The following is a 23,681-nucleotide window of genomic DNA, read 5'->3' on the forward strand; positions in this document are numbered from 1 at the left end:
TGAAAGAAAGTGCCTTGAGATAGACCTTTGTCTTTTCAACAGAGCATCACATTTCTCCTCAGTGCCATAACAAAGAGTGTTTGCATTCTGGACACTGTACGGTCTAATTTATAATATGAATGTTTCCCATTGATGTAATATTTCCTGATGTGACATGGGGACAGGGAACACAGTCAGTGGAAAATTCCCGTCACTGAAGCAAAAACAAGGGTACCAGACTGTCAACCATGACCTACAACAAGTCAAACAACAAATGACTCTCATACTTCCACTTGTCTTTGTCTAGTTAGTATCTTTGAGATTTTACTGCCCTGACAAGAAGAGCCACTTAAAAGCTTAAAACAAACTGCTGCTACCAGAAACACAATTATTTACTGTTCACTTAGTTGGGATGTGCATACACTCCAACTCAATTCTAAATGTGCTAATAATACCATGCTTAATGGCAATATACATCAGTTTCATCACTTACATATCTTCCTCAAATATTGACAATTTAAAATATATAAGGTTATTTGCTCACTAATGCCTGAAAACATAGAACACCCTTATTAATTCCTACTAATGACAACTTGGTGGTTTTGACAGCTTTTTTGAAACTATGTTTATTTCACTCAACCTTTTGTAATTCACATTTAACAGTGAAAAACAAAAGGTTAAAAAAATATATATTTTTTTTTCCTTTTTACCGAATGGGTTTCCAGATTGGTTTCTTTATAACCAATATCAACCTTCGAAGACATTTTTAACAATCCCTGGGAGAATTCTCAGTGAATTCTAAGTTGCTGTTTTCTAGCTTGACAATGGATAATAGTGGGTCACTCAAACAAGCTGTCTAAACATAACTTCCTGGTGCATGTCAATGAACTTCCTCATACAAAAAGGCAAATAGAAAACTAGGCTAACTGAAGTGAATGGCAATGGTTAATGAATAGTATTTATCATGATTCATGACTAATGAGTATTCTGCAATATTAGAAAGCCATGTGACCCACCTTCCTTCTCTAATCTTAAACACAAAAACTCACATCCGAGGCCAGAAAAAAGTAGCTGGAAATGTTTATTGTCATAGAAAAACACATTTTTAGTTAGTTAGGAGTTAGTCCATTTACCATTCTTACAATGCCTTGCTTTCACATCCATAAGCTTAAACAATGGGCTTTAACAAGCCCCTCTGGTGGGTGTTCATGTGCACTTCGAAAAACAAAGCAGTAGTAGTCTCATGTTTTCTACTGAGGCGTAAAAACCAACCCAGCAAGTCCTGTTTCTGCTGCTGCAAGGCATGGCTGTGTTGATGCAGGGAGTTCAAATGTAAGGACATAAGCATTCCCCTTTTGCGGCTGAACTCACACAACGATAATAGTGTATCCACAATTCCATGTGAGGTTTTGATCAACTGTAATTTTGGACCGACCACTCAGTTCTGTGTTGGCAAACAGAGCCGTCACCAGTGCTAGTGGGATTATGTCACTTGTTGCCGTGCTCAGCCAGTTCCTCTTTTGTCTTGCCTTGTTTGCGTGGCATCTTCCTGCTGCTGCTGTCCTCCAGCTCTTTGTTCTTGTAGTAGTGAGGAGCCACTTCAAGAAGCCAGCCACTCTCTATCTCAATGACCTTCACACAGGGGGAAGATGGATAAATCAATTAACGGCAATTCTAAGGTAAACATTGTTATGGTGGTACAGTAATCTCTGCTCAGACTTCTTCATTGCATTGGCACATGGTCACACGCTAATGAGGAAACCAGATAAGCCGATGTAACACAAAGCAATCATTCTAAGAAGACTTTCCAATGTGTTTGATTGAGACATGACTCAATCATGATTGAGCAATGACTTCTGCATTTGAGTTAAATCCTGTATAATTAGCAAAAAACGCCTATACACAGCATACCCAAAGAAAATTGATTGTTGTTCTTGGACCATTTGGAATAAATGCTTGGGCATGGTCTCATTTTCCCAGCAAAAAGAATCAACACTATGTGCAACTGACATTGAGTAATAAAAGTTTGCTTGCTTACTGGGATGGAAGGTTTCTATTAAAAGATGTTCATCTATGCCCTGGACACAATGTGGCTACAGTTTATGGATTATTGTTGGTATCAGCTGGTAACATGCTGCCCAAGCTGCTTCCCACTCTGCAGTACTGATTCTCCTAGACCTATCGGCAGCATTTGACACAGTGAACCACCAGCTGCTCCTAGACACCCTAGCGGATCTAGGCATCGGTGGAACGGCACTAAAGTGGTTCTCCTCCTACCTCACCGAACGGACCTACCAGGTTTCCTGGAAAGGTCTGTTATCATCCCCCCGAACCCTCCAAACTGGGGTCCCACAGGGATCTGTACTTGGTCCCCTCCTTTTCTCACTGTACACTAAATCCCTTGGCACTATCATCTCTGCCCACAATATATCCTATCACTGCTACGCCGATGACACACAACTGTTTCTATCCTTCCCCCCTTCTGCCACTCAGGTGGAAGAGCGCATCACGGCATGCCTGGCTGACATCTCACAGTGGATGTCCTCCAACCACCTCAAGCTGAACCCAGACAAGACTGAGCTTCTCTTCTTCCCAGCTAAGTCCTGCCCTATGCGGGAGTTAACTATTTCCGTAGACAACGCCCTGGTAACGTCTGTCCCAACAGCCAGGAATCTTGGTGTTGTCCTGGACAGTCAGCTCTCGTTCAAAGCTCACATCACAGCTGTCACTCGATCCTGTAGGTTCACACTCTATAACATACGACGAATTAGACCGTTCCTCACCCAGGAATCAGCCCAGCTCCTAATCCAGACAACAGTCTTGTCAAAACTTGACTATTGTAACTCCCTCCTTACTGGCCTACCAGCATGTGCACTTAAGCCTCTCCAGCTGATCCAAAATGCCGCAGCTCGCTTGGTCTTCAACCAGCCAAAATTCTCACATGTCTCCCCCCTGCTCCGCTCCCTCCACTGGCTCCCGGTCGCTGCCCGCACAGAATACAAAACTCTGATGCTGGCATTCAAAGCAACCAAAGGTATGGCTCCCCCATATCTTGCAAGTATGATTGAACCCTACAAACCCTCCCGCGCACTCAGATCAGCTAACGCAGGGAAGCTGGAAGTACCCTCACTAAAAACGCCGGGACAACGCTCCACACGTCCCAAACTCTTCTCCCTTCTGGCTCCAAAACTGTGGAATGCACTTCCCATGGCAGTCAGAACTGCAGCATCACTCCCAATCTTCCGCCGTGGTCTGAAAACCCACCTTTTCAGACTCCATCATGGCCCATAGCACTTACTCTACCCTAGATAGCACTTCTGTAGACTTAGATAGCATTTAAAACAGACTTATAGCATGTTATGTAGACAGCACTAGAATTGCATTGTATATAGTCATAGCACGCCATAGTACATATGTATAGCATAGTAGTATATATGTATAGTTTATACGTATAAGTTTCATTATATAGATATTCCACTGTTACTTTCTTAGCTTACGCATGTTTCATGATGAATGTTTTTATGTGATGTATTGTATTCCCATGCTTTTGTTCTTGCTTAATGTAAGTGGCTCTGGATTAAGAGCGTCTGCTAAATGCCTAAATTGTAAATTGTAACACATGGGAGTCTGTCCCCGTAACAATACGCTAGACCCCTGGGAGATGGATTGCTGAGGTGGAGCGCCACACCTACCATCAGCTCCCGCACGACTTGCTGCACCCAAGCCATGCTGCTCATACGCTGAGTTGGCGGTGCCCGGGATCGAACCCATGAACTTGTGGTCCCCCCAGCACTCAAAATACATAATCGAATAAATATTACTGTTACTTATAGACGAATTCAGAAACGCGTCTCATGGTCGCAGCTTACGTATTTCCTGTAGGCGGACTCGACATAGCTGCGGGGTTTAAACCCTCACCAGGCGCACCTCTTCTACTACAGTGAACGGTAGAGTGACTGATGTTAGTCTGCCTCAAACGTTACTCTTTTACCTGCTTTTTACTAACAATACTTTAAGTGCTTAGTATGAGATATAAAGCACAGCAGCCTTGTGTTCATAAAACAGAAAGATTGTGTATTGGGTAAGACTGACGTTATGTATCTTTCAGGACCTTTCACTGCTTCGTCTCAACCATTACTCAATGGCTCTGGTCTCAGCCACCGTGGTGGATATTTTGACATTCCGTTTATTTTTGGGAATGTACTACTGTTGGAGCAGCCATAAACTACACAGGTTTATCTCGATGTTCTGGGCATCTTTGTAATGTTAGTGTTAGTAAAAAGCAGTTAAAAGAGTAACGTTTGAGGCAGACTAACATTCACTGTCACTCAACCGTTCACTGTAGTAGAAGAGGTGACCTGGTGAGGGTTTAAACCCGCAGCTATGTCGAGTTCGCCTACAGGAAATATGTAAGCTGCGTAAGCATGAGACTTGTTTCTGAATTCGTCTATATATGTGACCTTATGGCAGCGAACGGCATTGCAAACACTAATCCAACCAGTAGTGTGATGCAGACAGACCTGTCTCATGAACTCTTTAGTGGTGAAGACCAGCTCATGGTAGATGAGCCAGCGTGGCTGTTCCTCAAACAGGGAGCTGTTGGGGTGGACATAGACCGTCTGTTGATGCTTCACCGTCTTATAGCCGCCCTTACTCAACCGTGCAGTGTGGTAGAAATACCCCGCTGTTACTGCCTGGGGGAGAGCGAGGCAAGAGAGGGAAGTGGATATTATGGTTTAAAACGGTATATACACATCTATATAAACTTTTCAACTGTGTTAAAAGCAATGTTGTTGTTGCTGTTGATATTGATCTCTCCAGTAATGTGGGTTAGGTCAAGTGAGGTATCTGATGCTATTAACCTGCTTTAGTCCAATGCTATCTATGTGTTTCACTGGTTTTATGGTTCATGGTGTGGTTCATGGAGCAGAGCTGCTCTGTGAAACCCAGTGACTCCCATTGAAAATGAATTGCGAGCTGCTTTGCCCCCCCTCTCCCACCGGAACAGAGAGCGATTTCGTTTCAATAGTGTGTACGGCGCCAAACAGCAGGGACAATAACAGGCCTATTGCCTAAGCCAGTATCCTGTCAAAGGTGTTAGAAAGAGTAATTTTAACCAGGATTTAAATGTATGTTTTAACTACTGACAATCAGTACAGATATATGCATAGATCTATGCTCTAAAGGAGTTGATCGCTATTCGCTAAATATGAAAGTCATAGTTGCTCTCTATTTGTATATTTTATTGACCCATCAAAGGCATTTGATCAAATCAATCATGAAAAACTATTCATGAAACTGATTGCAAGAAGTTTCCCAAAATACATAGTTAGAATTCTTATAAATTGGTATGCCCAGCTAAACATAATGCTGTCTCCACCCCATTTCACCTGGGCAATGGGGTCCGTCAAGGTGGAGTTTTATCTCAGTTTTTATCTAATGTTTTTATGGATGACCTCTCAAGGCAGCTAAATGCTTGCAAAACAGGTTGTATTGTTGGGGAGTGTCATTAATCACCTTATGTATGCGGATTATTTAGTTATAGCCCATATATACTGCAGGGTTACAACAATTATTGAGGATATGCTCACAGTATGGCAAAGAACATATTACTTATAATGCCCAAAAAGCATTATGATTGTTAGCTAGAGATATTGGATATATATTTTATATATATCCTGTCCTCTCTAGATCTAATAGCTATCCAGCTGGATAAATAGATACACTGCAGATCACGAGATGCCTTATTAACCCTGCCGTTGACAGATCTCCGTCAAGTCTAATCCAATGCTTCACTGCCGATGAGGGAGATTTCCCTCATGTGGTCTTTTCAGTCGTATGATAGATCAGGGGTTCTCAATGCTTTAGGCTGGGGACCCCCGGAAATGCTTTGGCCATGTCTCGCGACCCCTGCCCCGCCCCTGTCCCCACCCCCAATACAAACTGACTGCAAAAATAACCTTAAAAATAGAGAAAATACATCATAAATGAACTGAAACCAGATATAATCATTAAGTAAAGTTTATGCATGCACCACATACTATGTAAATTTCATTTTCCAGCTATTCCTTTTTTTTAAATAATAATTTGGCGACCCCCTGAGGGGTCGCGACCCACGGGTTGAGGACCCCTGCGATAAATCACGCTCTTCGCCAATATATAAATGGTTTTAGGTTGCTAAGCAACAGATACAACCGGAAGTGAACAACTGAACATTTCGCCTGCCATGCGCCTCCATGCTATCAGATTTAGAGAAAAAGCATTCCGAGATTGCATTTTTGGTCAAAACAAGCTCAACGACTGTTGAGTTTCCTAAATTGCTTACTGCTCGCAGTGTCTGGAATATTTTCTAGACAAACTGGCACATGATATATTTCCCATAATGTGACATGATTAACTAGTAACAAGTAACCAGCTAAAATTCAAACTGTAAAAATATTCCATTAGCCACTGACTAAAGAAACACCCAGGCTTATCTCATGTGGTTTTGGGGTGTGTTCAAACTGATACATTCTGATAAGGTTTGTAGAAGTCCATCTGCAAAGCCCATACACAGGCAGCCTTTAGTGTAGATGATTGCTCTGGTTTACCTTTCAAATATATATATATATATATTTTTTTTTCATCAGTGTCCAGTATGTTGCAAAATCATGGTGAAATTGCTGATGTTAAAATACATGTTTTTGGCATGAGCAACAGGTCAACAAGTTCCCCATTCAGCATGTCCAGAAAGCACTGACCTTGCGGATGGGAGTGATGTCGTCATGGCAGCTGACCACTTCCACTTCTATACGGTCCATCAAACCCTCCAGCTGCTCCCTTACATCCCGCGCCCTCTTCATGGAGCGGAACTGGATGAAGTTCTCGTAACACCACTGGGTGGAGTAGCCGCTCTCCATCCACTGACGGAAAAGGATATACGATTATTAAGGTCACCGTCTCCTGGGAATCAGGTGCGACCTTTACTCAGGGTACGACAGCATTTTCTGCAAGGTTTTGTTCAATAGGCATTAGTTTTCCCATAAGTTAAGTTTTAGACCTTTACTTCCTGCTTATTGGTTCAATTCCTATTGATATTTTATTCGGTTTACATCTTCCCATGCAAAAACAAAGATATGAGCTTCCGAGTCTGACATGATACTACTGTTTGATTTCATTGTTATTGTATGATTCAACTCTACCTGAGTGTAGACGTTAAGCAGCACCATGTGGTCCCCTCCTGGCACCACGAAGTTCATCCTGGCATTATCGGCATGTACCACCTTGTCTTTAGGTCGGTAGAAGATGGAGTTGTTCACGGACAACATTGCTGCTATGGTCAACACCTCCTCTGAACACTTATACCTATTAGAAATTGGGGTGGTGCAGAGGGTGGAGGAGATATAAAAATGACTGAGGCTTTGCCAGCTTTCCTAGTACTTAAGAAGACATGAAAGGGTTTGTGTTTGAGCCGTCACCTGGTACCAACCTCTCCAAGACTAGAACTATTTAAAGGGATATTTCACTTTCAAAAAAACTTTTGGTCATTTCATCATCTACCCAGGTTTATGTGAACACCCCAGAGTCCCAAACAGTTTTTAAGTTGCTTCAGTCAGTATTTAGATATTAGCTGCCCCTATACAAAACCATTATAACTTAAAACTCCATTTTAACCATGATAGATTCATCGAAAACATGACATCACACGTTTTGCAGATTCCTTCGCATTGCATGTTTACATGGAGACGTCAGGCGCAGCGTTTTCAAAGATTTCCACACTGGAAGGTAGTTCCACTTTGTTGCGTTTCAACCCCCAATAACGGCATTGCCGTCTAAATGGATGATATATTTTTCTCTAGAGACTGTTACCGTGTAAATGTGGCCTGGGTTGTTCATTGTTCTGTTATCAGCAGACACTCACTGTTCAGAGGCTAGGATCATTTTGCTCAGCATTGGATCCACTGGCAGCTCAGCCATCCTGCGACCCATCTGAAAACAAAACAACAAGTACGTCAATTCACTGCTCATTACACATTCCAAGACTAGGTCAAAAGGACAAAAAGTGTTTTACATCCTTCTTGTCTAACAATTTGTAATGAGGCCCAGTGGCTCATTTGTCTGAAAAACGGCCACTTTTTCCTGCAGAGTATCAGTGATTAGCTGATCAGTGAGATTGTGCATGTGATAACCGCTGAAAGGAGACTTTGTGTATCACATACTGTATCTCATACCTATCAGTTTTTAGTCAATAAGGAAGGGAGTCGCGGGAACTGAAAATGTGCCACTGGCTGTGCGTGATGTATTTACTTTGTGTTTGTATGCACAGAATGGAGGAATGGAGTGAAGACGCCCATAGATGATATAGGAAAGTCAACAAAGGGGCCCAAGAAAGCCTACAGAGTGATCGAGGTTGTCTCCATGCTCCACGCCCCGCATGTTTTAAGTTGGGTTGAGTCAACTATAATTAAAGGTATCTGTAACTTACTAGAGGTTTGGCGGACCTAAAACAAGCCAGAAAAAATAAACTTAACATGAACCCTGCAGTTAATTGTGGTGCTCTCTGCTGGAAGAGTTTGCTTATTTTGGCAGTTATCTGTTAGCAATTCTACTGTGTTGAGTTTTGACTTTTGAGAAGGTATTATTTACAGGAATTTACGAAGAAAAGGAAAAAGAAAAACCATTTAACAATGATACATTTAGGTTCCCCTCATTTAAGGGGACAGGGTACCCACTCAAAGAAAATTTCAGTTGTCCATGATATTTCAAGGACAAGGACTTCAATTACTTACTCTTTTCGACTGATTCTCATTCATACATTGAATTCATTCATACACACACACACACACACACACACACACACACACACACACACGTACACACCTTAGTAAGTTCTCCCATGTGGTTTAGAGCTCCCAGAGCATACAGCTGTTCCAGAGCCAATACCAGGGTCTCGTGAGGGGGCGGGTCCATAAAGTCAAAATGAATCAGGTCATTGATACCTGCAAGCAAAAGTGAATAGTCTGATAAGATGATAGCGAACAAACAGTGACCCACATGCTTATTGTTATGATTGCAGGGCGTTTTAATATGTGAGATCACATTACTCACTATGCTCATGTTTAGCTTACTACTTAGTAAGCTAAAAATCAATTAGTTGAATCAAGGGCATGTGGAAAAAGATTCTGATTTGTAGAATCACAAACATTTCTTCCCTCACCCAGACTTTTGAGCAGAAGGACTACATTTCCCAGGTTGGTCCTCTGGATCTCGGGCACTGTGGTCTCCTCCATCTCGTGCTTGAAGGCCCAGGCCGTGTACAGCCTGAAACATTTCCCAGCAGCCACTCTGCCAGCACGGCCTGCTCTCTGGTTGGCCGACGCCTGAGGGCATACATAACACCCAGGAATGTTATATTAAAGTCAGTGACTCCACAAACGGCATAATCACTCCCCCGGAGGCGGCATTGTGCAATTTGTGCGATAGAAGTGAGCTAAGCAGACCTAACTTCAAGTATGATGTATAACAATGTATTGTATTCAGACATTGTGTTAAGAAATGCTTAAGTTTAGGTAAGGGATTGGTGCCCTCCAAGGTCAGGTAAGCCAATGAGATTGTGTCAGAGCTTGTAGAAATTGGGTGCCGCTACCGGTTCAGGAGCCATAAGTCCACGACCAGTATTCAAAGTGAATTACCCGTGAGCACGGCGTGACAATTAGTGACTCCATGCCAGTGCGGGCGTTGTAACTCTTCTGTTTGCAGAATCCGGGGTCAATGACGTAGATTATACCGTCTATTGTCAGAGAGGTCTCCGCTATGTTGGTAGCCACAACCACCTTGGAATGACAGGGAGAGAGCACACATAGCCATAAGAAAAAGCCAGTAAGCCTTGCATAAGTATGATCTGTAGATTAAAGCTAAAAATAAAACAAAGTGATCAATGGCTTGATATTAGTGATAATGCAACAACTCTACTACAGCCAAAGATTGCAGATCTACAGTAAAGTCATTCATTCACAGCACCCCCTAGGGGCAAGAACAGGTATGTCCAGGAGGTGCTTTATGCAACTTTGTAAACACTTTGTATAGACACTAAACAGTAACACAGTACATTGATGGTGATTATCAGAAACATTGTTTCTCAAGTAATTATTCAAAGGAGGATAAAGTGCAGAAGACAGAAGACATCAGTGTTTTTTAATCCAAAAAGGTTATAGGAAATTAGGAAACAAATACCAATGTGTCACTAAATATTTTCCTGGTCAACACAATACCAACTAGACCAGTGATCCCCAAACGTTTTAATTTCAAGCACTCCCAATTTCATTTGATTTGATAATAGACTACTGTATGTGACAACCAGGTATAGTCTGGTGACCGCCCTGGTTTTGCCCTAGTGGGACTGATTGAGGGTAGCTACTGGGACGTAAGTCGGGACTTGATCACCCCGGCTGGGTCGCCTGAGTGAGGGGTATGATGTTCGAGAGACCCGAAACCCCGATGACCTTGGGATACATCACTGAGGATACATCCCATGTTATTGCCTTATTAGGCCACAGTCCCACAGACCATTTGATATAATTTAACTTTTTATACCCAGTATACACTATAAAATCCTCATTGTTAATTTACCTCTGACAAATGGAACCAACTGAATCCGTGAGGTTCCATTTAGTTCCATTTGTACTCTTTGAGTTACAGACTTGAAAGCGTCAATTTGGTTTGACATTACTCTCAATCATTTAGCCGAGCGCCTCCTGGACCTCCTTGAACGCCCCTACATCATGCTGAGAACGAGTACGACTGACCACCGTTTCTCAACGTTGGGTCCGGGGACCACCAAGGGTCCAAACAGACAATGGGTCTGCAACTCTGAGGATTTTACATTGTAGTTTGGGTTACCAAAGATTAAAAAAAAATGGAACCTAATGTGGCCTAACATATCTAACTGGGGGTCCTTGAAATTAAAAAAGGTTGCGAATAACAGAGCCAGACTACACAGTATAATGGAAATGACAAACTCATATCTGTGTCTGACCTTACGAGCTCCAGGCGGAGTAGGGTTGAAGATCTTGGCCTGCATGTCAGAGGGCAGGTTGGCGTAGATAGGCAGCACCAGCAGCTCAGAGATCTTGGAACCCAGTCGTCTGCATCTCTCCTGAAGCAGCTCACAACAAGTCTCAATCTCCTCCTGCAGAACACATGGATGAAAGAACATTAAGTAGTTGTAAACATGCACAATTATGCATATAATATACTGCATTGGTTATGAGAATACCTGTCCAGTAAGGAAGACCAGGATATCGCCTAAAGGTTGAGTGACATGGATCTGTAGCACAGACACCACACATGCCTCCAGGTAGTCTGCTTCTGGAGCCTACAGAATAGAGGAAAATAAATCAGCACCAATACATTTTACACAAGTTACTTAAACAGAGAATAGATTGACACAATCAGCGCTGGGATTCCTTCAAAATGGAAGCTCTGGGTCTGGGGTGCCGGGAAGACATGGCCGCTTTTACTCTGTAAAGACCCCCCTCCCGTTCCAGAAAAAAACTGGACATATTTTTGCTTGCTTACCTCATTTCATTATTATCACTAGATGATCCCTCGCGTTCATATTTTGAATGAGAGGCATGTTGAAGTCAGAAATGAAGAGTTTAGTATATCCATCAGATCAAAACCACAGAGAGCGCCCTAGATTAGGAGATACGAGGCATTCTTTCTGCAGCGGTTAACTAGGAAGTGACCGGGACCGGGGGTGAACGAAGAGCGAAGCATGGTGGAGTTGGAGTCCAACTCAAAAAAATTATAATCTGAATGTTCTTCTCTCATTTGATATCATTGAAGATGCGCTAGGACACACGTATACACGCGTGTACACGCGTGTACACACGTGTACACACATAACAAACTGACAAAACATTTTACATACTTCAAATAGAACTGAAATGAGTATTGAATGTTGTAAAGAAGATGCTCTCCTTGTGTTTGTCAAAAGTCAATATTTATATATTGTTTCCAATATGCATTTCAGTTACACAACACTAGTGTTGTATAAGTGCATTCAGTGTCAGTCTCCCGACTATCCTCTCACTCCATGAAACGCAATACCTACTGTAACGATGATTTCCTGTGTTAGCACGTGTTAGCACGTGTGCTAGGACGTGTACACACGTCCTAGCAACCCGTCGGTTGGATTGCTTATGACGTGTGGGCACGTCAGGTGGACTGAACCAGTTAACAAGAGGTGAAAATGTTAATTGAACCATTTTTGGCAAATAGCATATGTCTGTGTTTTTTGTTTATTTACTCATTTGTTATTCATTCCCCCTTTTGTGCCAGGGAAACTAATACATCTTCATTATAAAAAATTACTTTAAATCTTTCAGCCCTATATCGTACTATTTTAAAAAACACAATTTCAATCATAGATTTATGAAACAACAGATGAGCATTTGAGATATCCTGTTTGAGACTAGTGTTGAAAGTGGGAAGGGTGGACACAAACTGACAAACTGACAGACATTTGACATAATATTGAACTCGACTTCAAATAGAACTGACATGTGTAGTAACTATTGTTGTAAAGAAGCTGCTCTACTTGTTTTGATATGTCAATATTTATATATTGTTTCCAATATGCATTTCAGTTACACAACACTAGTGTTGTATAAGTGCATTCAGTGTCACAGTTCAGTGTCACAGTTCAGTGTCAGTGTCTCCCGACTATCCTCTCACTCCATGAAACGCAATACCTACTGTAATGAGGATTTCCTGTGTTAGCAGGGAACTGTCAGTGGGCTGTGTAAGAATCTCCTTGAGGAGGTCTGATGGTTTAGGCGCCTTAGGCGTTGGGGGAGGGAGTCGAATAGCTTGAGCCCGGCATCTTATTTCAGGGTACCTCCTTTTTATATCGCTTGAAGTATACTATTATATAATATTATTGATCTTCTTTCTACTGCTTCTGACTGGCACCTATACTTTATAGGGTCACGTGACGTCATGGCCTGACGTCACGCTGTCGGCCGTTTCCGTGGAACCACCTACAACAATCTAAACTTTCTGAGTTCATCAACAAAGACTCCCTACACGCAAACCACAGCATTGCCTGGTGTTGAAAATGAACATATTGCACAGATGCAGTAGTTTAGCAAACTATCACACATTCAAAATTAAACCACGAAGCAGCCAGGTTTGTGTGTTCTGCAGATATGTGCCACTAGTACTGGTCTAGACTGGTCTAGACAAAGACTACTGTATGTTATTCTTACATAATACAGGTGACAATTTATGTAACAATGATGATATTACATGTATTCCACCTCAGGGCTTTACTCATCTCAGTCCTTCTATAATGTAACCAGAGTAGATCCTGCTGTATAAGTAACTTACAACCACTTAAAAAACACAATCTGAACGGCCCATATAGGATACATATACATACATACAGATATCCAAACCCTGCCCTACTGACCTAATGTTGAAAAGGTCCTTCTTGATGACATAACGTGTAATGATTTTAATATATTTTTATATATATAGTTTTGCAACCCATTTTTTTCACCCAGTGTCAATTATCTAATGTAATCCTGGGCGCTACACTTCCTCTGCCAACCTGGGGGGGGGGGCAGCGGACTGACCTCATGCTTCCTTCTGCTTCTTTTCACCTGACAGGGAGTTTCCCCGGACGGACGTAGCGCATGGAAGGAACACGTTATTCCGACCAGTTCCTTTCATAATGTGTACTGATTTGCTTGATGTTTGGACTAAATCTGTAGGAGTGATAGAAAAAAAACGTACGGACATACGGATAGTCTCGGCCACGGCTTCGGCCTAGCGGAGACAAAAAGAGCCTTGTTCCAACGGAATACTGAACCTGTCCAATACAGCCAGAAGAAATTCTAAGATAGGTTTGCTGATTAACATTACATGTTTTGGGGAGGCGCAACTATCCGAGAGTGCTACAGCACTTTGTGCGTTTTTCTCAGTGCTCACAGAAAATAATGGAAAACATCTAGCACAGATCAGAACAGTACTGATCAAAAAGATAAAAGTGAATGTGATGGTAGTTAAATGTTCTTATGACGCTATGCACAATAAAGGTAGTCATCTTATGGTCTTATGTCATTCGTGGTGCGTGGCAGGAGCTAGGCAACATTATACACCTAGCAATGCTGGCCACTAACCTTAGTGTAGAAGATGTCAACCGGGAACCTCCTGCCTGGTATCCTGAAGACGGGAGCGTCATCGAAGAAGTTGGAGAAGCGCTCCGTGTCCAGAGTGGCGCTGGCCACCAAAACCTTTAGGTCCGGTCTGAAGCGGGCTATGTCCTTGATCAGTCCAAACAGGATGTCTGTATGCAGGGTCCGCTCATGGGCTTCGTCTATGATGACCACACTGTGGTTAAAGAATAAGGACAGAGGAGATGATGAAGAGACTGTAACACCAATCATAAAACACTAGAATTTCATGCCCGCTTCGCGAGCACTCAATCCCAGAGTTACTTCGCCACGCACTCCGCGGCAGAAGTGCCGTGTTTGCCAATTCAGGGCGGGAACCCCTTTTGGTGTTGAGCATTATGTACTTCAGCTATTGAAAAATAGCAGATGTACAAGCTCATAGCGCTCATGTGAAAGAGGCGCCGTCTCCGTTGTCCCCCTTTTTGCCTCTGTTTCCCCCCCCCCCATATTATTACTTGCGCAAGCAGAGCGCGCAAGTAATCGTTTCGCTTGGTCTCTTCGAAGTGAAGCCAAGTTTTCTTCAACGGTAAATCTGTGCCTGGTTTGCTGGGACTAGTTACAACATTACGTCATCCTTGAGAGAGTACATGGTGTGTATATGACGTAATGTTACAAGTTACAAGTTACAAGTTACAACATTACGTCATATACACACCATGTACTCTCTCAAGGATGACGTAATGTTGTAACTAGTCCCAGCAAACCAGGCACAGATTTACCGTTGAAGAAAACTTGGCTTCACTTTTTGGAACCAAGTAACCACAGTATACTGCTAATCAAATTACAACTACATACTCTGTATGTAGTTGTAACTAGAACAACTACATACAGTCTGTGCCTGGTTTGCTGGGACTAGTTACAAGTTACAAGTTACAACATTACGTCATATACACACCATGTACTCTGGTCCCAGTTCTCAACGATGACGTAATGTTGTAACTGGTCCCAGCAAACCAGGCACAGACTTACGGTTGAAAAGAACTTGGCTTCACTTTTTGGAACCAAGTAACCACAGTATACTGCTAATCAAATTACAACTACATACTCTGTATGTAGTTGTAATGTGATTTGTAATTTGTAAATCTGTGCCTGGTCTGCTGGGACCAGACTACACAGATGACCATATCTCTTACGTCATCACTGAGAGCTATAGTCATACATATACACACCGTGTACTCTGGTCCCAGCTCTCAAAGATGACGTAATGTGGTATCTGCTGGGACCAGATTATACAGATGACAATTTACAATTTACAATAAGTAATAAAATAATTATACTGTATAATATATTTTAATTCAGTTTATATACCTTTTTTTTCATCACATATCAATGATTCATTTTTCTGTAAAAAAGTAGTTAGGTAGCAAATAGTTACACGTAATGATTATACATTTCAAACGTTCCTTCACAGAGATACTGAGATGTGATACTTTCCAGCGGTCGAAAGTACTTGCGCGCTCTGCTTGCGCACTAGTAGGCCATTTATGGCCTACTAGTGTGCAACAAGCAAGTATGCACTCGGCAGAGTGCAGTTCTAGTTGTTACTATTATTAGTAACGTGTATGTTTCTCTGTTGCAAATAATTATACAACACTATGGTGGTACACGGAGACTCGACACGAATCACGATACATTATATACATTGATTCTGTGCACTGTCCAATGACTGCGTTTTGTTGTGGTAAATGTTGCATTTATAAAGCGTCTTTATCCAAGGCGCTTTATATAGATTGTGCATTACATTCACACACACATTCATACACCGATTGCGGCGGAAGCCATGCAAGGTACCAACCAGCACATCGGGAGCAATTTGGGGTTCAGTGTCTTGCCCATAGACACTTCGACATGTAGACAGGAGGAGCCGGGATTCGAACCGCCGACCCATGGATCATTGGACGACCTGCTCTACCTCCTGAGCCACAGCTGCCCAACTGCCAATCACGTCAGTAATGACTACATGTCGAACTTTTCATGGGTAAACACTAATCAGGTTTCACCGGACAAAAAGAGGAGCTGCATAATGATCATCCACTGGCAAATAATGACTAACGTGCTCCAAAACATATACGTCTGGCATCTCTATGCAATGGATTGACAGCATTATGGACATTATTTCATTCCGTTCACAACCGAACGACGAACGTAATGATGAAAAAAGAATCACACCCGTGCGAACTGAGTGGTGTAACTCCTCTCCCTCTGCCTCTCTGTAATTAGCAGGCAACAGTGCAACACTATCTCTCTCTGTTTCTGGCACAACAGCACCACTTTAGCCCCTACTGGTAATCTAAACATAGTCACAGTCACATAGGTCAGACGGACATTGCTGTTCCTTGGAGTGGTTGCACCACTCAAAAAAAGGAGTAAACTATAGTCACTCAGTCCATTCAATATACCTGTAGGTGGCTAGGTCAGGCTCGGTGAGGAACTCTCTGAGCAGCATGCCATCTGTCATGTACTTCAAAACTGTTCTTTCCGAGGTACAGTCCTCAAAACGGATACTGTATCCCACCTAGAAGAGGGCATGCAAACGAAATAGAATAATGATCAATCAGAAATGTATTTATGTGCATTTTACACAGAAGTGTAGCCTCCACAATAACAATTCTGGAACAGAAATGCATTGAAATGTTCTACTACTTAAACCAGAACACCTAGAGAGAAAAGATAAACCCACATCATTGCCCAGCTTGACGCCCATTTCCTCTGCCACTCTGGCTGCCACAGACATTGCCGCCACTCTGCGAGGCTGCGTGCAACCAATCTTCATGCCTCCTCTGGTGTAGCCCTGAGAGAGAAGGGTGGTAATTAGAGAAGGGTGAAAAATAGATTCATGTACAACCATCATCATCATCAGGTAGCTTGTTACTTAACTTTAATCCAAATTGATAACGTTTATATTTGCACGCCACATTTCTGTTGACCAATGTACACTCTCTTTACAGCGGCAAGCAGCCTTTCACTTACATCTTCAATGAGGTACTGTGGGATCTGTGTGGTCTTTCCGGAGCCCGTCTCCCCCTCGATGATCAGGATCTGGTGTTCCTGAATGGCATCCAGCAAGTCCTGTCTGTAGGGGAAAACGGGTAGGCTGCGTCGTACCTCCTGAAGGGACAGCTTCTTTCGCTGTGCCTCAGACACGGCCGGTTCATCCTGCTCCTGAACTCACCCACAAGGAGAACACCACATTAGGGCTTTGTACTTGCCGATTGTCACTCAAACAATTGCGATTAACGATTTAATTGTGTTTCTGTCGTTGAACATTATGAATGAAATTAGAATACATTTGTGTGTAGCTTTTAGGCCTTAAGTTGCACAGGGCAGATATGACAAATAACCCACATTTTTAATTACTTTATACTATCTACAGTCCATCTTGGGCATGTAGACCTGCTCCTATATCCACTATTTTTTAACATGGAAATGATTATGAAAATAATTCACATTCACAAGACCCTGCAATAAAAATGTTATGTGCAAATTAAAAAAGGACTGAATATTTGTAAGTGAATTGCAAACACAGCCATGCTCACTACACGCTGCAATTCCATTCAGCTCTATTCAATAATGAATTTCTAAATTTAGTTAACAAAATGTTCCAAGTCCAGTGGATTAATTATTTCACCAGCCAATGCCATAGTCAAATGATTTCAAAGCAGTCCAAATAATTTATTAACTCTATCTCTACCGCTAGCTGTTAGCATAAACCCCAGTTCCCAGTGCCAGCATACGCATTCACAAGACAGAGTTTGCCCGACCACCCCACACAGACACACACTGGCTACAAGTACATACACTCGCTACACATTGGAACAAGCACACACTGTTTACCTTTCGTCAGAAGCTTTTACATGGCGGCAGCATCGCGATACAAAGGCACAAATTAAATCTGAAATGTGGATGGCAGAAAATCCACCAAGGACATCAATCCTGGAGTCCAACTTATAGAGGTTTTCAACTGTTTAGCACTGTGAATATATTTGCAATCCCATAGTTGGAACAGTGGGGCGTTGCTATAGGAACCGGAGTTACCGGACCAATGTTAAAAGCTTCCGTAGGCCTCAACCATTACTGTATATAGACCGAGTATACGTTGGGGTACGTATATATACGGACCTGGGCTAAGACGCCACCTAGCGTCGATGTCCATATATATACGTACCTGGGGGGGAAAAAAAGAGTTAAATACAGGTTGTACCCATCATAGTACAACCCGTCAAGGTGTTATAATTTAAATAGGCTGATAACATGGCAGTCATGACAACCCCACCTTCTCTGACAGGGTACCCTTCATGGTGATGGCACTGCTGACAAAGTTGATCATCTCATCCTCCTCAAGGATCAACTGGTACTTCTCTCGCTCCTCCTGCATGCCTTGCTCCCGCTCCTTCTTGGCCCCAAAGCTCAAGGAGGCAGTCTTCAGCCTCTCCTCCTCCCAGCGACCTTGCTCTCCTCCCAGCTCCATGGGCATGTCATCGAACTCTAGGTCCCTCTGTGGCACCTCCTGGAGGAGGGTGGATGAGAGGGAGAAATGTGCACGGAAGTAGAGGAGAACAGGGAGAACAAAATAAATCCTCAATGAATAAAGCAAACCAGCAATCGTTGTATCACAACTTCACATGTCCCATCTCTCACTCCTACCTTGCTTCTCTTCTCTTCTGGCATGTAGTATCTGTTCTTTCTCTCATCTTTCTCGTGGGCTCCGGCCTTCTTGTAGTCTTTGGCCAGGTCGCGGAGGTTGCGCTTGTATTCCAGTTCTTTCTTTTCCCTTTCTGTCAGCTCCTCAGTAGAAAACAGGTACTCGTCGTCTTTGATCTCGGCCTCAAGGTCCTCCAGCTTCTCTGCCTCTCTCTTCTGCAGGTACTCCCAGCGGGATCGCTTCCTCAGCTCTGGCAACTAGGAAGGGATGGCAGGGATGGGAGAACTCACTGGACTGTGTCATTATGTTGATAGTTACCTGGTGAATGATTCCAGTGAGGGTCTTTCAAAAGGCATGCTGCTTATGGACTTGAGGAAAAATGGATGAAAATATCATTTGAGATGGGGACACTTTGGGGCATGCTATACTAATGCTGAATAATGGCTACATATCATCTTTGGAGTATACATTCTAAGATACATTTGAATAGCTAATGTTAATGAGATGAGATGAGATAATAAACAGAAAGAGAAACAACAAAAACAGAAGAAACGGAAACCAGAGACAAGGATGACATATACTAAATACTAAAACTGTGCACAGTGGCAAGAGTACATTTCAATTATTTTTATTTTGTTCATCACAAAGACGTTTCGGCTATCCAGCCAAATCTGTGTAGGTTTCGCTCTAGACACTGATGAAGGCTGGATAGCCGAACAGTCTATAAAAATAATTTAAATGTACTCTTGCCACTGTCTGCGATCCATCACCCCCCTTTTTTCCATGATGTTGTTTTGAGTGGATAAGAAGAGAACGGTGGTCACAAGAAAAGTCAATACTAAAACTGTAAAATGAAATGTTATTAAATGTATTCAGAACTGAGCTACTATGACTAACTGATACCTACCTACCTACTGTACCTACCAGCAGGACACCATTGGTCTCCCTGATAGGCGAATCGGCTGCATATACACAGATACTATTATAATTTAAATATTAATTAGCTTACTTTCATATCAAAATTGATTTTTTCCTAGATTTGAAAAATGCATTAAAAGATTCCAGGATTTCCCCCATGCATTAATGGTATCCTCCAAAGATGGTGAATCTTCGTAGAATACATCATGTGTGGTGTCAGCTTCCCTAAGTCTATAAATCAGTTTGACTGGCACGATGGTGCCAGTCAAAGCACTCACCATTTTCCTTTGGTCATCTTCAGCCAACTGCAGTCTCTTCTGAGCCTCTTCATAAGCCTGGAGTAAAACAAAATGGAAGGCATTACAGTACACCATATACAAAAATGGGTCAACTCTGATTAATTCATAAAGCTTCATAAAGTCATCCCCACCTTCTTGTCTGTCCTTTCCGCTATGTTCCGTGTCTTGTCTTTGTCCTTCAGTTTCACTCGCTCAGCAAAAGCATCCCTCTCCTCTAGGTCTTGTATTCGCTCTCTGTCCTCCTTCTCCCACTCCTCCTCTTCTTCTACTTCTTCTTTCTTGTTGGGCTCCTGCTCGTTTCTACGTGTATAACAATAAGAATGTAGAATAGGGCAGCAAAATATATCCAAGCATCAGCACTAAACACTGCAAGGTAGAAGGTACTAATATCAATGTACATATTGGATTCGGTATTGTGTACTGTATATTTTAATGTATTGTACCTTTTTAAAGTTTTTGATTCATGGGTTTTTTATTATTGTTTGGACCCAATGTTTTATACATTTGTGTCAATAAAGTAACTAACTAACTACAACACAGGGGCCACCTACAGTACCCTGTTGTACCAACAATATAATTGAAAACTAAGAGCGTATCTCAACTTCAAGTGAGTGACATGACGTATAGAGGGAAACAAGAACACAGAAAACACAAGCACTGGGGATACCTTTTTGTGGGTTCATCTTCACTTGATGACTCACTCTTCCTTTTCTGCCTGATGTGCTTCCTCTTGTTTCCTTTGTCCTTGCTTTTCTTTTTCCCTTTCTCCTTCTCTTTCACTGCCTCTCCATCACTTTCGCTGTCCTCCAGTAAGGTGTACGTCCGATTCTTCTTGTCCATCTCTATGGCATGTCGTTCAACCGCTCTCGCCGGCTTCTCAACAACTTGCGCTCGTGGAATCTAGGATGCATCATTTAAGACAGATGTAGAGATTAACCACTTGATTTTGTAAGAGTCAGACCACACTGGATACTGCCTGACTGGAGTTCACTTTAATAGCCTTCTGAGCCATTGCTGCCCAGTTGTCAAATTCGCAAAGTGAAGGAGTGTACAAATTAATAAATGGTCCACATATTACTTTATTTGCAGAGTCCAGTCTTTGGTGTGGAAACCTGGGCAGAATGTATTTAGTAGAGCTTGACAGATATATGGGTGTGGCCGATATATCCGACATTTATTTGTGTATTCTTTATTACATTGGTATGCAGCAGGTGTGTCCTGATTTTTAAACACTTACAAACTGGTCATAATAAGAAACGTGCAAAAACAGCCAATCGACAAGCTCACAAGGCATCCTTCCTGAGCTTGTATATCAAATTTGATGCCTTTGCTTTTGTCAAATATAATATGTTATCAAAGCTAAGTTTCTCAAACAGGTCAAAATATTGGTAACCGGTGGTCTATCTGACCCAAAGATCTGGCATTGGTTGGGCAGCCTCTAGTAGGATTGGAGCACAGTAAACACAAATGACTTAATGACCTACACAAAATATTTACCTTTCCATAGAGTTCTTGTGCAAAGTCAATCACTCTTTCGTCAATGTCGATTGTGCCAGTTTTCTTAAGGCGATCAACAAAGTCTTGAGGGTCCCAGGACTTCCGAGCAGTGCCAATCATGAACTGGGCCACATACCGGTCACTCATCCCCATTATGTCATGTAGACGGTCATTCACCCACTGCTCTAGATTAGCCATGTTGTCTGTCAAAACAGATGACAGAATGTTTGTCAAGTATGGATGTTTCATGTTTTGCAGTCAAATTGTGAAACACAGAGCAACACACAATGCTGCCAACATTAATTTCTTAAGTTTTCTAGTCTAGTTGATCTAAGCCTAAAGTCCAAACCACACCGGTAGGACAAAGCCGTTTAAAGGTTAACCAACACCAATGCAACTCATTGCAATAATTCAATGAGTTGCATTGGTGTGGTTGACCTTAAAACAGTCTCATCCCGACCCGACCCTTTGGTGTGGTTTGGGCTTAAGGCAACCAACATCATCCCAGTAAGACGGACTTCTTTCGAGTTAAAAAAGCTGCAATCCTAGCCCTGAAACATGACTGTCATAAGTACGAGCGTGATTGATTGAAGTATGTATTAACCGTTTGCAGAATTACAGTACATTTCAAGCACAACTCAATAAAAAAACTGTTAACTGTGAGTGGACGACACCATAAAGCTTTACACTTAATATACACTTCTACTCTATATAGCCAAAAATAGGAAATCATCATAAAGCAGGTTAAAAAGTGTGTGTGGGGGGGGGGGGGGGGGGGAGAAAAGATATACAGTCAGTGAGGGGAAAAAGGGGTGGGTGGGCGTCATGTGAACCGTTTAAATAAAGGTTCACATGACGTTTAAACCGTTTAAAGATGCCCTAGCTGCTAGGGCATCCACCCACTTTGATAACCACATAGAGATAAAGATAAAGCTAGCAAAGCGCCAGGTTGCGTATGCTTTCTGTAAATTCTGACCAAAAAAAACACGTTTCGACTATAAAAATGTATTACAGTTCTGTTAGTTTCAGAAGAGAAAGATCCAGCGTCAGTCAGATCAAAACGAGCCTTACCTCTACAGTCTATGCAGGACGCTGTAAACAAAGTGCTTAACGTGAGTCAAACGTGCATGTTACTTCCTTCCTACCCTGAGTTATAAAGTTCACAATTTCACGAAAGTGGTTACATTATCTCTCCCGTGTGATGCCTAACCAAAGTAACCATTTATATGAAGCGAACGAACGTTACGGTAAATGTTGTGTTGCTAAATCAAATCACAACAGGATTTCGTTAATATTTCTCACGCTGGACTTGGCGTCGGAAATAGAATTACGTCATTTCTGGGGCGACACGCAGTGTTACCAGGTTGGTTTTGCAAGAGAAACAAGCACCTATGGGTATGGGGTTCCCTCTGGCATAAGCATAACATGTTTTCAGATGGGGGTCCGCAGACGAATACCGGTATATGTTAATTTGGGGGTCCTTGACTTGAAAATTAAACAATGGTTTAAACAACATTAGGAAAAACAGAATAACATGTCAACGTCACTCAATAACAAGGCAATAACATACCGGTAACTACACTGGTGACACCGTGTGATATAGGCCTATTATAACTACAATGGCATACTGCCCTCATGCGGTCACCATGTGTCAAGTCAACGACTATAGCCAAAGAAGAAAGTACAGAACAGGAATTCATCATAAAGGAGGTAAAAAGGGAAAAGAAACACATATATACAGTGAGGGGGAAAGGGGTGAGTAGTGTGTGTGTGTGTGTGTGTGTGTGTGTGTGTGTGTGTGTGTGTGTGTGTGTGTGTGTGTGTGTGTGTGTGTGTGTGTGTGTGTGTGTGTGTGTGTGTGTGTGTGGGGGGGGGGGAATCTGGGTTGTACATGGTTCGTTGCACTCCCTCTGGTGTTGTGGGTGTGGACTTCGTTAACATTAAGGAAGTATCTAGACAGGTACATGGGTGTGGTGTACTGTATCAAATCTTGTGGACCAGCCCCATTGCAAGATGCTGAACTCTGACCCTAAGCCATTCCAGCCTGTCAAAGTGGGCAGGGGTGAGGTGTGTTCGGGGGGTGAGGCCAAGTAGGAGCCTGACCAGTTTGTTTTGGGAAGTCTGGAG

General features: G+C 42.4%; 1 protein-coding gene across 1 annotated transcript; it reads right to left on the bottom strand.

Annotated features, from left to right (window-relative positions):
* Positions 1-806: 806 nt before the first annotated feature.
* dhx16 (DEAH (Asp-Glu-Ala-His) box polypeptide 16) lies at positions 807-22,857 on the bottom strand. The gene is made up of 21 exons (XM_080768916.1): positions 22,626-22,857; positions 21,555-21,757; positions 20,725-20,957; positions 20,189-20,357; positions 20,037-20,093; positions 18,843-19,097; positions 18,472-18,705; positions 17,169-17,360; positions 16,879-16,989; positions 16,598-16,713; positions 14,145-14,355; positions 11,234-11,332; positions 10,994-11,146; positions 9,651-9,791; positions 9,176-9,338; positions 8,839-8,957; positions 7,880-7,947; positions 7,161-7,323; positions 6,720-6,881; positions 4,500-4,673; positions 807-1,611 (listed from the first exon to the last, which is right to left on the bottom strand). Exons 2-21 carry the CDS (start codon positions 21,750-21,752, stop codon positions 1,468-1,470), a joined length of 3,162 nt encoding a protein of 1,053 aa, XP_080625042.1. The 5' UTR covers positions 21,753-21,757; positions 22,626-22,857; the 3' UTR covers positions 807-1,467.
* Positions 22,858-23,681: the final 824 nt, after the last annotated feature.

This window comes from Protomyctophum bolini (assembly GCF_963924005.1).
Source record: "Protomyctophum bolini genome assembly, chromosome: 7".
Classification (NCBI taxonomy): domain Eukaryota; kingdom Metazoa; phylum Chordata; class Actinopteri; order Myctophiformes; family Myctophidae; genus Protomyctophum; species Protomyctophum bolini.